A 15,136-nucleotide genomic window follows, 5' to 3' on the forward strand; every position below is an offset into this window, starting at 1 on the left:
AAAAAAAAAAAAAAAAAAAAAAAAAAAAAAAAAAAAAAAGAGAGATCAAAAAAACATCATTAAGAAAAACAAACAACAATGACAAAAACAAACTCAAATCTTTGATATGTTTACTACATGTGTATGTAAAATGTGCAGCCAGAAACAGCCAGGTTTAGAGGGTTGATTTATTTTATAATTGAATTCACATACTTTTTAACCTTGAATGTCAAAAACAGTGGAAAAGAAGCCTGAAGAAATTAGTTCACCACAGCGGAATAGCTAAGAGTATCAGGATATGCTAACCCAAGAAGGTTAGCATATTGCAGAGAGTGTAAAATCACCTTTCAACGCAGCATACTTTGAGCTTAAATTGCTCAAGTAATGAAAAATTACATTCAACCCTGATTAAAAGCAGAATATATATAAATATATTTATGTAACAATTATATACTTTGTCAAATACTCATATATTGTCTTCACAGAGAAGACCAAATGCCAAGTCCTATAAAGTCTACCACAAAGACAGTGTCAGAACTTCGTGAAATAGATGTGAAATAGATTAATTCATCCTTCAAACATGTCTCTCACCAGTTGAGCTTTTTTTGAAATTGTTTGATAAAGACAGCAACTTGTTAGCTTATTGTGTAGTTCTGTGCAAAGAAGGTGAGCTTTGCTGAGGAAACCAACATGCGTGATTATATGAGTGGAAGGAAATAGAGGCACATGTTGGAGAATAGTAGCTGGGATTTTTTTTGGCTTACAGACTTTGCAATTAGTTTTCAGAGTACCATAGCCTGCCTAAAAGAGCCGTTTTTATGCTCTGCTGTCTTCACAGCAAAGTATACAATCTCCCCTCTGTTTTGTAGGCATTTCCTGTACTAGGAATTTTTTGCTGAAATTTCCCACTCTTGCTGCTTCTGTTTCAGCCCATTGGCTGCTGTGCTAATGAGGGCACTTGGGACTTCCTCTTAATTCAAGCATTGCATTGTATAAACTCCTAAACAGGGTCAGACAACATAGTGTTGCCAGCTGCACATCTGCAGCCATCTGGATTTGTGGCAGGAGCGCTAAAATAGACATGGTGTAGCAGAGTTGAAAGAGAGACAAGAGCAATGTAAGTCATATTTGCACAAAACCCTAAAGTAAATGCCCCATGTTTGATCTGCAGTACGTACAGAATCGTTATTGAGACGTTGCATTTGCATACATATGTATCAAATAAAGAGCGATGGGATGTGCTCTAAAAAAAGCTTGTTGGCTCATTCCTTGCCATTGCATTTTTGCAAGGAGATTTAAGTAAACATTAAAGCCTCTGATAATCAAACAACTCTCTGCTCCCACTTCTATGCCTTCATTAATAAACATCACTTGAGCGTATTCATTTATTACGATATCATTATTAAAGAGAAATAATTGCATGCTGTCAAATTACAGCTCTCAAGACTGAGAACAGAGAGGCAGGTGAATGGTGAACAGTGCTTTCTACCTGTGCATACCAGCTGTTAGGGGACCACCTGAGTGAGGGTCTTATCTCCTTTCCTTTCTGATCCTTTCTCATTGCTCAGCATCTCTAGTGACTACACCTGCAATTATGCTGTGGGTCTCCTGCAAGACAGTTCAGATGTGAAATGGTTCCATTCACTTAGATTCCATGACAGAATTGTCTGTACAAGTTGTAGTCCCTTCTTCCATGAAAGCTTTCATTTGTTCATTTGTGTTAGTTTGATGGCTGTTGTTTTTGTGTCGTTTTTTTCTGGGCTTTTTTTTTTTTTTTTTTTCCTGCTTTCTTGGGCAGTAGAAGTGTGGGTTTTCTACTCAGTGTTTCTAGCGCTGTTTCTACACTTAATATTTTGTACAACTGAAATGAGACAAATCAGAATAAAGTTCTCATTGTTCTGGATCAAAGTTTTTGCATGCAATAGTTTTTTGAGTGTTTTTAACTTGTTTTTAATGACATCTGGATCTTCTGGAATTGTTGCTCACTGTGTGAAGGCTTTTTTTTTTTTTTTAAGAAGAGTTATTTTTAGATAATATGCTTATCTGTGATCACTACGATTCTGTACTTCTCTTTCTAACTTGCATGATTTGAAATACCAATTTTGAAACAGGTAGTACCACCCCCTTGTAAAAATTATAGGTTTTGTTGGTTTTATTATCTTCTTGGTATGTCATTTATAGCTGAAATATATCTTCCATTTTGATATATTGTTTTTTATCTACAGTGCCATAAGTTTTCACAACTAATCCTATTAAAATTAGTGGTTATTTTTTTTACCTTTGATTTCAGCTGGAAAAAGCTAATGACCTTTATGTTTTTGGCTGGCAATTATGTTGTATCCTCAAGATTAGGATTGAGGAGGATAAAGTTATACAGAGGCTGTTATAAATCAAGTGGAGCTAGTCGTGCTTTCAAAACTCTTTGATTGTGAAGATAATTTTTAATTTAAAAAAACATAAAATTGTTTTATTGGGTTATCTGCTTGAATTTATCATTATAGGTCAAGTGGTAATGGACAGTAACAGAGAAGTCGAGAACAATTACAGATATATTTCTTGCAGATGTGTATTTTGTCACAGTAAACCAGAATACAATTTTTGTGGAATCTTACATGTATTACTCATACAAACAGCCTGTTTGCATCATAAGTATATTAAAACACTTGAGTGCTTATGTTGATAGGGTAGTTGGTCCTTTAGTTTCAGTTGCTTGATGTCTATCCAATTTCAGTGAAAATGGATTTCCTTGAGCTGGTCTCAGAATAACATCTGTATGGTGTAGCTGGCCTTGAGTAGAAAGACAGTGTGAAAAGCAGAAAATTCAGATGGTCTCCTTCCTCTGAGCCTCTGAGAACAGTTGGCTCTAGTCATATACTGACTGTAAAACCACCAGTCTGTGACCAGAATCTTTAAGAGATACCTTTTTACGTGATCAGTTTTCATTCAAATGGAGATGAAAGAGCATTTATGTTGAATTTTGCGTTGGATGTTCATTCTGAATAGGAAACCGTAGTTGTGTAGACCACCTAGGCTTTAAAGCAAGAAGGAACATAGCTGCTGGAAATGATCATTGGTATGGGATTGTTGCCATTAGTATTGTGTTCACCTTGGAATAATGTCCTCAATGTGCAAAGATGGATTAAGAAACAAACTTCTTTCAAGATGAAAAAAAAACTTTTTTTAATTGTTTTTTTGGATATCAAGACAGTGAGAGTGGTTTACCAAGACCATGCCATAAGGAGCTACAGGTTTTTTTTTTTTCATATTTCACTTAAAGTTGAATAGAAGATATTATTTCTGCAGTTAGTTCAGGGCTGAAAACATTACAGCGATGCTGCATGGAATTTATATTCTCATAATGAGGAGAATTGGTTGGATTTTGAACACTTTTGTTTTTCCTTTACAAATATTACATATTAAATGTTAAGCAAAGCACTTGGGAAAAAGAAAATGTGGAAAAATTTGACATAAAGCTGCTGTTTAAAATCCCAAATGAAATAATTACATGTACTAACAACTTTTTTCTAGTAACCACTTGTAGATCCAGAAACTGAAATTAATTGGTTTTTTTTATCAGATTAAAAGTCATTTTCCTAACTGTGCCAGTTAAAGGAAGTATGGAGCTTGGAAAGTTTGGATAATTGCTCCTTCAGGTTTTTTGTTTGTTTGTTTGTTTCCAAAAAGAAGATGTGAACTTAGATGAGGAAGTCATTTAAGTTTTATATAACTTTATCTGGAGTATTTCAGCCTGAAATAATTACTTTTTGAAATAACTACTTACTTGCTCTATTTGTTTTTAGAAGGCAGTTTTGAATTCATTCTTTCCTTTCTCCATCAGTGTTTTCAGATCAAAATTTTAGATGTGAATGATTTTCTCTAAATTATCCTTGCTTTTATGGATGTTTTTTTATTTTTAAATAGAAAAGCTTTGTCATGTGGGGAATAGAACAATTCTCACCTAAGTCTGTTATCTGCTACCATTTAGGATGTGTTCTTGAAGAAATTGTCTCAGTACTGTGAAACCATGCCAGTGGTAAGTTAGTTCTGGAGCCAGGTGCCAGACAGTTGGCTCTCCAACTGCTATGTTACCACTACTGAGCTTTCCTAGTTCCTGGCCACGACCAATCCTCTTGAGAACTGCAGGAGAGAGCATCTGATCACTGTTTATGTCCCAGCGACAGAAGGCACTCAGATGAGAGCAGGGGATGCAGGCAATGCTGGCACTCTCCTGGTGCTACTTACTTTCCTTGCTGCAGCATCCCCAGCGTAGCCGAGCTGGGCCTTCTATGCGGTGGCACAAGGCTGCTCACTCAGCGGTGTTTGGTGACTGTTTCTCAGAAAGATCTCTTACATAACCAAGCTTTGCACGGTGCTGTGTGTATGATTCCAGCGACGGTGACGGTGCTGACATGCAGGCGCTGCCTGCCAGATGACGCATGCATACTCTAGAGGAGGAGAGATTTAAATATACAATCAATTGCTCAGTTAGGGAAAAAGAGAAAGGGGAAAAAAAGGATGCTTTAGAGTTACATATAGTTACATATTCAATTTTTTCTGTTATACAGTAAAATAATGAATGGAGACGCTGAGAAGTGAGTGATGAAGCTGGCGAGGTCTCTGTGGTTGCATGCTCCCAGGCTTACCTTGAAGCTCCCCAGTTTATTGGACCACTAGGCATACTGATATTTTTCTTTTGTAAATGGCCATGAATGCCGAAAACCTTATTAAAATTTTGACACGCTTCTTTAAAAAACTAACTAACTAAATAAATAAATGAAGGGCATATTGTTTTAAAACAAAATTTACTGGAAAAAGAATTGCTGTTACCCCCACCATTTTTTCTCTACAAAAGCAGTGTTTGCCCCATACCTTTTCCCTATGTCTGCAGAAGTTGCTTTGCAATATGGTGCTACACCATCATGCTAAATGCAAGAGGGATGTTTTGTATTTAATCAATAGCAGGCAGACTTATCTAAGATTTATTATTTCATTTTCTTCAAAACTACTGGTCATTTTTTACTGCAGAAAATGTGCTCCTGTGGAAATCAACCCAGGCATTTACTGTCAGTTTAAGGAAGCAAGAAGAAATGAGAACAAGAAAAACACAAAGAAAATGGCCTCAAGGGAAAGCTCTGCATAATTAACTTGAAATTGCTACTGCTAGAAATACTGTTGCTGCTTTTTCTTGCCAGGGCTGTCACCTCACAGGAATTTTAGCTTAGAGAGGGGAGTGGAGCTTATCTGATGATCAAGGTTTTATGTGGCTTGATGTTCCAAACTCTAGAGACCACTATGCTGTGTGGCATATTGCTAAATGGTAAGAAAAAAGGATAATGAACAGGAGCAAGAAACCCTATTAAAGTTGTATTTTTGAAAAAATTTCACCCCAACTTTTCAAGTGGAAATCTCATAAGTGAAATAATGGGAAGATCATGCAATTTAAATGATAACAATTTGTGTAGAGATCCAGAGATAACTGTCAGTTTGTATTGTTTCAGTTTGGATTTCCAACTTCCCTTTTCCCTTTTGCGAAGGTGGTGTGGGGAAGTTTGTTTTAGATCAAAAGGAGGATCTGTGGGCTGAGTGAGATGCCCATTCTCGTTATGGAGAAAACCTCGTCATGCTATTTCTTGCAGATGGTCTCACAGAAGCCTTGGTTGGGGATTGAGTCTTGCCTGAATGAGTGAAATACAATGCGTGAAAAAAAGGAAGTGAGAAATTAGAATGTACAATATTGTCAACAGTTCTCAACTCAAACACATCAAAACATGGATGAATATTTAGTAGTCTTTATAATGCAATAACTGCTTTTCAGTGTTACTCATCTTATCTGAGCGGTTGCTGTAGCTACGGTGCAACCCTGAGAGTTGGCAGAAAGTGAACCGTGTATTCTACCACGTTCCCTGGCCTGCATTAAATATCTGATGAATAATTGTAGATTCTAAAGCAGATGTTAGCAGGAAATGCCAATGAATATGTACACATAAATTTCTGTCCTAATCCCAATTAAAAGTGGTCACTGTTATCAACCTTGTTTCAAGCTTTCTTGTTTAAGTAATTTGATATGTCTCCAAATATCTTGTCATCAAATGCATATTTAATCCTAATTTGAACCTTGGGGTTTCATAGAAAGTTATGCCATATATGAGAGAGTAATCCATAAAATAAAACTCATTAGTATCTTATTAGTGCTGATTGGAGGTCATTAATTTGCATAGGTAGATACTGTTATAAACAATATGTGATATAGGAAAGGTTTTTATGGAGTCAGTTTAGTGGAAAATCAACAAGGTCAGAGCTGCTGTAGCTCTAATGTTTGGAATGAGTCAGGCTTGACATTTCACGTTGAGAAAGCTTGGGATGTGTAGAACCAAGTTAAGACTATATTGGAAGGATGATTTTGGGAAGGAGAAATCAGATTTTTAAATTGACATGCAGTGCTAAAACTGGGAACAGTTTGCCTGGATTAAAAATAACTAATACAGAAAAAATATGAACGTATTTGGGAGGAAGAAATCGGTGTAGAAATGTGTGCTAAATGCTGCAAGCATCCTATGCAGTAAACAAGAAAAGGGACAAATACTGCTAATCGAAAATCATCATGGAAAAAATCAGTTAGTAAGTTAATTAATCAGGAGCCGGAGGTGAAAGAAGTATTACTTTTAGATATCAGACCTCATTCCTTCCAGACTGAATTCCTGTCTGTTGAAAGGTTTGGCACATCACAGAATGGGTACGATTGCCATGGAGATGATTAGGAGAACTTTGCCCATGTTTTAGATTTTCCGTTTGGCCTCTGCGTAGCTCTTATTTTCCACGCTTCTGTAAAAAAGAGAGGATAATCTGAATGCTAGTAATGTAGCATATATTAATTTTAAGTATCTTCATGTAGGATGATTTGTGTTCTTTCTATTACTCTTCATACTGTGAACTGAGTCTAAAGGTGTTCTCCACAGTCACACAGTGAAGCTGCAGTAGGATCGGGATGTGGCCTCTGCCTATCAGCGTTTAGACCAGTGCCCGTTGGTTGGTCCTTCTTATCTTGATGTTTTGTTGTTGTTGTTTTGGTTTTTTGTTTTTGTTGTTGTTGTTTTTGTAGCAGCTGTGTACACTGCATTTTTATCTAAGGACTGGGAAAATTATTTGTATAAACATATGTATAGAATCATAGGGATTGGAAGGGGACCCCTGCAGGTCATCTAGTCCAACTCCCTGCTAAAGCAGGTACTACTTCCCTAGAGTAGTTGCACAGAAAAGCATCTGGGTAGGGTTTGAATATCCCCCCAGAGAAGGAGATTCTACAGCCACTTTGGGCAGCCTGTTTCAGTACATATCCACTACTGCATTTTGTGTTGTTACTGTTCAGTGGAAAGACTTAATGAAAAAACACACAAGTAATTCTGTTGCCTTAAATGCCATTTGTTTACTTGTTGTTACTCACACATGGAATGCAAGGGACAGTGATGGTCTCTGCAGTCAAGATACAGAAATTATTCTCTCCTGAAATATACCAGGTATACAAGTCTTGGTAAAATGCAAGAATGAGAGAGCTGTTCCTTTTCTTTATGCTATTGAGAAAAATGGTGATGGAGAGAAGGAGGAGAAAGGTTCCCTTGGACCTACGGAAGCTGAAGATTTTCCTTCCATTTCTGAAATATCATTAGGCTGATTACTGAGATGAGCAGCACTTGTGCAGAAGGATGGAGGAAGGGAGAATTGCTTTTCTGAGCTGCCAGTACAGAAAAACACAGAATCTGTATTTATTGCCAAATTCCAGAAGGATTCTATCAAAAGAAAACCACAGAAGCATAAAGATAAATGCCTGTTGTGCTCAGCGGCGTGTCCAACTCACATTACTTCTGAGGATAGAGCACTAGCCCATTATATCAAATATTTAGTCACTGCTGAATTCTTCATCGTTCTGACCCTTGCACCTATGTACCCACTCTAAGAGCATTTTCATTCAGCTGAGAATGTGAATGCTGCTCCCTGCAATTTTTGGAGTAGTGGGTTTTCCTCATCCAGGTCATCATCAAAAGTGGGGAATGTAACAAGTAGAAATGGTTGCTAGCAGCAAGGGCCCAGATGAAGCTGATGAAGGCAAGGTATTGGAAGGGAAGGTCTCCTTTTGTATAACCAAATGAGCAGCTGTCTTATTTGCTATCCCAGCTTCTATGGAAGCCAGAAATAAGAGCCTTTGTTTGTGATCAGCAGGTTCAGGGAGTCTTCCCAAAACTGGAGAGTTCAGCTTGCTGGAGTATTTTCTGTTTATGTTCTTGCAAGAGATTGAGCATTTGAACGTAGGTCATTCCAAAATTAATGCCTCATTTATTTCCATGGCAAATACAATAGATGCAAAGAGCACCACAATGCTGTTTAATAGAGCAAATTCTCAGCTACAGAACCCTATTTTTCAACACAGTTGCTACCATTTACTAATCTGCACCAGCAGAGGTGACTCTGTTTGAACAGCTTTTGTGACAGCTTCGTTGTTAGGAAAATCTTTCCCACAGTCTGTCTTTCATCAGCCCAAACTGATGAAGTCAAAAGGTGCCAATTTGAGACTATACAGTGAGTATGGTAAGACAATCGATTGATGATGTACTCCACGTCCTTCAAACTGTTATGGGGCCTGGCATTAAGTCACAAGAGATGAGTTGTCTTCTTCTCTGGCCTGACTCTGGAACGTTGAGTCTTCAGCTTAGTCAGTGTTGCGATGTAGCAGAGTTAATGGTTTGTCAGGATTTCAGAAAATCCAGACAGATCACACGTTTCCCATTCCAAAAGACAGTGCACATCACTTTATCCACTGAGGGCTGCGTCTTGAACTTTGATGGGGAATCCATATTTACCTCTCCATAGAACTGCCATTTTAACTCCAGCTCATGGTGACACCACATCTTGTTGCTGGAAATGATGCAATCCAGGAAACTGTCACCTTCAGCCTGATGTTGGTTCAATAGGTCCTGACCTATTTGCATACTGTGTTCTTTCTGTTCCTTTGTGAGCATTTGTGATATTCCAGTGTTTCCACCATTGTTTCCAATGCATTAAAACTGATATTTAGCTCTGTACATGGTTGCCTGGCTATAATCCTCTGATTTGCCCAGATGAACTGATTGAGATGCTCTTCATTTAATGGTGTGACAGCTGTGCATGGCCATCTGGAACACAGCTCATCTTTCACATCACTGTTGCCACTGCTGAAACGCAGCACCCACTGCTTCACTGTGCTCACATTTGCTGTTTGATCTCTGTAAATGTTCAACAGGCGTACATAAATGGTGATGGCCATTTTTTCTGCATGAAGGAATTCAGTGGCACAGCTTTGCTTCATGTTCCAACTCTACCCCTCTGTTGTCATCTGTCACATGACAACAAAATGTAGAATATTGGTGGGAAGATTCCATCTTTGAAGCCATCCCACCAACTTCTGCCTATGATTTTGTGGTCCAACATAATAAAATAGGAGGCATTAGCTTTGGAGCAGCCCTTACAAATCACATATATTTGCTGGATTCTGCTTTTTCCTCGAGTCTGGAAATATGCAGTAATTTTACTGTAATTGTTAGATTTGGGAAAAAAAAAAATAATAATCAGATAAATACAGAATGTTCTGGTTACCTAGGCCTGGATGTTTAATTATTCCAGAAGAAAGAATGGAGTTAGTGTGACTCACCAGAAAAACCTAAGTGTTCCTCATCTTTATAAATTGCATTAGAATTGTTTTTTAGTTTTGTTTTGTTGCATTTCTCATGAGACCTGTGGGAGTCATCGAGCTGACTCCTTATTGTTGTCACAACTTTGATAAACTTGAATTCAAGATTGGGTGATGTTTCATAAGCATACTGAGAGCTCGTTAATTACAGATGAAGGAATTGTACTTCAGTATGCTGAAAATTTTCTTTCATTGTAGTAAAGTGGTTTTACTTATTGGATCAGCTGCTCACATTTCTGTTTTATGTAAAGAGGCCACAGTGATCTGAAACCAGTCTAAAGAAATAGATGAGTATTTTTGTGACAAACTGAATTTTGCCTGTTCCACATAACTGCAGAATTGTTTTGTTATTTGTGCCACATTATTTATGGGAAACACTTCCTTGCTCTGTATGTCATAATTTAGCTGAAAATCATCTGCATAGACCTAATAATATTTAAGTAAGGCCATTAATTTGCATTCTTCTTGTTGACAACAAAATGTGTATATGAGCTGAAGCCATTTTCTTTAAACTGTTTTACTGTGTGTTCTTTGTTTTGTGCGGTGCTGTGTGTAGAACTGTTCAGATCTGTAGTAATACATGGCAAAGTTTATAATTCATTTTTAGTAAAAAGTTTAGGAAGACCTAGGTGGTTGTCTGATTTGACAACAATATTTCTTGAGTTTGTGTAATTTCTTGAGTTTGTTCAAGGCTTTAATTTGCTGGTTGTCATTCCTGATTATCCAAGTGTTATGTACCTTATGTATCAATAATATTTGCTACTTTTCATATAGAAGAGAGAAAATACCTTTCTTTTAAGTTCTGCAGTGAATGAATGTTGAAATATAGTGATTCTTCTATGCCACTTTCAATCATACATGTCCTACTTGCACTAAAGCTTCAACATCATTGACTTAATACATGTTTACAGTTTGTAGTTGGTATTAGAGCTGAATGGAATAACTGTCGTAAGTAAATTAGGAGTCACATGTTCTTCCACAGGTAAATACATGTCTTATAGGGAATATTTTACGTTCACTATCTACATTTTTGTTTTCTTATTTGTGAGCCCTTTTAATTTTCCCTAAGTGTAACATGTATGAGCTCTAGACAAAATAACTAAAGTCAGACTTAATAAATTTAGTTAGCAAACTATGAAGCAAACCCTGTAGAGTACTTTCTGGCAAACCATTCCTTCAGCGTAGGCTAGAGCTCTGCTGTGAATGTTTTCTCTGTGTTCCAAAATCTAGAGTCCACCTTTGTGAAATGCTGAATGTCAGTGAGAGCTATGAGGGGAAGTGCTGAGCATCTTCCAGGATTGGCCCTTACTTTCATTTCCATCCTGTGTGTTATGCAGTTTGTTTTTCTTGAACTAATACCTTTCTTTGTTTTTCTTCTCATCCTGAAAACTAGGCTATGCTATGTTGATTTCAAGCTCTCTTAGTGCAAATAAAGTAAAGAGGGTCATATGACCTATTTGCCTCATAAGAAGATTATCATACAGAACTTGGTTCACTTACGTTGTCTTTTGTTTTGTTTTGTTTCCTTAAGATGAGATAGACCACTCTGTAATGGTAGTATATTTTATTTACTGTAATCTGATGTACCATTTCTCTCCCCTTTTTCTCCTCCCCCTAAGATTATCGTTGGAGAAACCGCAGTGTTTTGTCTACAGTTAGCTACAAAGGATTTTGAAAATCAAGAAAAAACAATATTAACTGGAGACTGTTGTTATATAAATCCACTGGTGCGCAGAACCATCAGATTCCTTGGTATGAGCAAAATTAATGTTTTCATTTTCTGAATGCTGAAAGTGATTAAATATGTCTTAAGTTTGACCTGGAGAAACTATTCAGATAACACTACAATGTTTCATGTATAGTCCTAACTTTGGTGCAATGAATTCTTTCCTTTTGGACAGCAAATTAAATGGCTTGGAAGAAACAAAAATCACTTTGCAGAAACAGTACTAAGAATGGAAAAACTTGGGATCACAAGAGAGGGGAAAAAAAAAACCAACCAGCAGGCCTTGACTAGTGGGAGATGGAGAGGGGAAGTATCTTTACACCAAATATATGGTTAACAGTTCTCTTTTGGCTGTGCACACATACAGCAGCCAAAGCTGAGGACATCAGTGTATAATTGTGTGTTTTCAAAGCCTGCTTAGTTTAGGTACTTTCTTAGCCTGGAGCATGTATTATAATCTATAATAGATAACTGTATGAAAACCACTGAGGTCAGCTGTAAAACCCACCTCCCCTGACTTCACTAAATTTGAGATGTTGTGCTTTCTACTTATTTCATAGTAAATGTATTTTGGAGGGGGAAGTACCACCTCTCAGAATGTCTGCTAAATACTCACAGATGCTGCTTTTTAGTGTGTGCAAGGATGTCGCAGCCAGACTCCATTTGTCTGCTGTGTGTTTCTCCCTGTTGGCTGTATCTGAGGGCAGCAGCTGGGGAGCAAAGCTGCAGGGCAGCTCATCCCGTGTGCCCCCGTGCAGGGGAGGGAGAGCTGCAGCTGGGTCTGTGTGTGCTGTGCGTGTGCCATAGCCATGATGCTGTCTGCCAGTGCAGTAGCTTACTGTCACACGGGAGTTCTGGAGTCACTGAGTGGGAAGCTGCCCTGCATAGAGCTGGAGTTATGTGGGCAGTCATACTGAGGAGTTCCTCCTGCTCCTATTTCTCTGTACAGGGCTTGTGTGTGGCCAGAGTCCACCTGGTGGGCTCTCCTTGCTCACAGAAGTGAAGCTAGGGTAGAGCAGGGATGAGCAGGGCTTCTGCACTGTTGCACCAGCCGAGGTGTTGCTTCATGTTACTCTCACAGAACTGATGTGGCTGCCTGTTGTGGGTCTGCATACACTTTGGGGCTTGCTGGAGGGCCATCCTGCACAGTACCTGGGCTGGGTACAGGCCAGTGCTCATTACTGTCGAGCTACTTATGGTGAATCAACCAGCGTGACATTGCTGACCAGACAGAATCCCAGGAACCATTCTTGGGCCTCCAGCTTTGCAGAGGGAAAAAAACTGGCCTTGAAAGATGCACGTGCTTCTGCGGTATCACATCTGCTGTGGTGTGCATCCATTAATGTCCTCATCCTCATGGTGCTACAGGAATTGGGAGCTGACAGAATTCACATTATACTCACAGCTAGCTGTAGAGTTGAACTAGGGAAAAGGTAAACTGATCTGCCTATGGAATCCAGGAATCCTGTAGCTAAGGTGGAGTTTGAATGTGTCTGCTGATTTGGCTTCCCAGTCACAGTGGTTGCTGTGGTTGTATTTTCTTCCAGAGTTTGCTTTCTGCTTCCAAAAAAATAGAAAGAGACATCAAAATAGGATGTATCTAATTTTGCTTTCTTTTTCCACTAATCAGATAAATGCATTTTTATTCTTATGAACAAATGCACATGCTTAATGCTTTGCTGATATATCTCATAAAAAAAAGAGCGTTAGTATAAGTAGCTCCTTGAATATAACGATCTTTAACTCACTGTGTTGATATTATGATTAACATGTGCATAGAGATGCACCCAGTAGCAGACAGATAAAGACAACTTGTGCATGGCAATATTAAATTATTCAGTACTCAAACTTACAGCTGAGAGAGAAAGGATAATGTTTGTCCGGTATGTGCAATGACTTTTCAAGTTACTTCACCATTCAGTGTGCTTGACTTCTCTGGCTTTGAAACAGGGCTATAGGGTGGAGAATTTGCCTCTGTTATTTCTGTTAGGTGAACATGGACAAAGGCTAGATGTTTGGCTAACTGCCCCAGATAGCTGGGCATGCATGGCTAGGGGACCAGGAAAGCAGGCTTTTTCATGAAAGATGAGTGTACTCCTCTGAAGAATGGAGACAGAATCAAGAGTGTGGGTATATTGCAGTGTTGCTTCTGCCATTGCATAGGAAGATATCATCTCCAAAATCATCAAGGTTCCTTAGGGTATAGTCTTGTCTTGTGCTTGAGGATTGCTCACATTCTTAAATGAAGGGAGCTGATTAATTACTGTGATAAATATTATAATATGTTGTCCTGGACTGAAATTGTTGGGAAATTTAACTCTTTGTTTCCCTCTTTAGGAATTTACGCGTTTGGACTGTTTGCTACGGACATCTTTGTAAATGCTGGACAAGTAGTAACAGGGAATCTTGCACCACATTTTCTTGCACTTTGTAAACCCAACTATACAGCACTTGGATGTAAACAGTACACACAGTTCATCAGTAGTGCACATGCCTGTACTGGAAACCCAGACCTTATCATGAAAGCCAGAAAGACATTCCCATCCAAAGAAGCAGCTCTAAGCATATATGCAGCTATGTATCTGGCTGTAAGTATATTGTACTGTTTAATACCACTGTATTTTTGAGAGAATATTGACTCAAACTATTTGGAAGGGGAAGAATGGAGGGAAGGTAAGACAGCTATTGACCAATTTTATGTATATAATCCTTCTATGTGTTACTGTGAAAGCTTTGAGAATTTGGTTCATTGGACTTAATTCTGACAATTACATGTGTGCTTATCTTTGCAGATGTAGTAAGCCTTAAAAGCTTCAAAAAAAAAAAAAAAAAAAAGTTTAGGGCCATGCTGAGAGAGGATAAGAGAGGATAAATTGTTCAGGAATGGTTATAAACTTAGGATAACCAGGTTTTCAGTTTATTTTTCCCTGTTTCCAGGGAGAAGGAGAAGGCTCTGTTGTGTGGTAAAGGGAAGGGGGAAAGGATTGTCTGTAACCAACTGGTAGTAGTCTCTTCCTCTGTTTTAACCCAGTTCAAAATAGTGGAATTGCATGTGGCAGTATTTTTTGGTGGGGTAAAGCAGAAGACTGGGCATATGCAAATGTGTGATCTCTACAAGTTTCCTGAGGAACCATGTACCAGAACTGATATCTATAGGTACTGTAGTTCTCTTGCAGTGAGTTTGGCTCTGATTCTGCATTTAAGTGGGCTACAAGACAATCCAATCTTTCTTCCCCCTCTTCTTTTTCACACTGACTGATGAGTAGGGCTGGGATAAACTGCTGTTGCTGGGTGGCATGAGAGCTGCTGCTGAGGTAGTTCAGAGGTGAGAGCAGTAGGAATGAACCTTGCTCAGGTAGCTCAGTGCAGTGTTCTCTGGCTTAGTCTGGAGTGCAGGTTGTTCCATCTGCAAGCAGCAGCACGTGTTCTTCACCAAATTTCCTTGGGGCACCCTTGTGGAAATCTTCCAGTTGACCTGGGCCTGCATCCACAGGTCTTTATAGACCACTGGAAGGGCCCAAGGTTTCCCTCATGGTGTCAGTGGGGAGTAGGGCAAGTGTGTGCCTCTGATAATTTCAGGATTCAGCCCTTCAAATCCTTCAGTATGTGAATAGTGGTGTGTGTGTGTCTGCATATGTATGTAGACACATGTGAGTGTTCATCAGTTTTTAACATACATATTTAATGAGCTGACTTTTAATCTTTGATCTGGA

The 15,136-nt window shown here is 38.6% G+C and overlaps 2 protein-coding genes across 19 annotated transcripts in view; one reads left to right on the forward strand and one right to left on the reverse strand.

Annotated features, from left to right (window-relative positions):
- PLPPR5 (phospholipid phosphatase related 5) overlaps positions 1–15,136 on the forward strand; it is a 166,330-nt gene that overhangs the window by 132,874 nt on the left and 18,320 nt on the right. For all 18 annotated transcript variants that reach the window (XM_042819131.1, XM_042819120.1, XM_042819138.1 and 15 more), the window contains 2 exons: positions 11,317–11,449; positions 13,761–14,011. In XM_042819131.1, the coding sequence (XP_042675065.1) occupies positions 11,317–11,449; positions 13,761–14,011 (384 nt within the window). The remainder of the gene's footprint in view (positions 1–11,316; positions 11,450–13,760; positions 14,012–15,136) is intronic.
- Positions 6,741–15,136, reverse strand: part of SNX7 (sorting nexin 7) — an 83,401-nt gene continuing 75,005 nt past the window's right edge. Inside the window, exon 10 of the mRNA XM_042819115.1 lies at positions 6,741–6,801. Coding sequence (XP_042675049.1) covers positions 6,756–6,801 — 46 coding nt within the window. The 3' untranslated portion in view covers positions 6,741–6,755. The remainder of the gene's footprint in view (positions 6,802–15,136) is intronic.

The sequence above is a fragment of the Centrocercus urophasianus genome, unplaced genomic scaffold, assembly GCF_019232065.1.
Source record: "Centrocercus urophasianus isolate 14NV4802_14NV808 unplaced genomic scaffold, USGS_Curo_1.0 seq_18, whole genome shotgun sequence".
NCBI classification, from domain to species: Eukaryota; Metazoa; Chordata; class Aves; order Galliformes; family Phasianidae; genus Centrocercus; species Centrocercus urophasianus.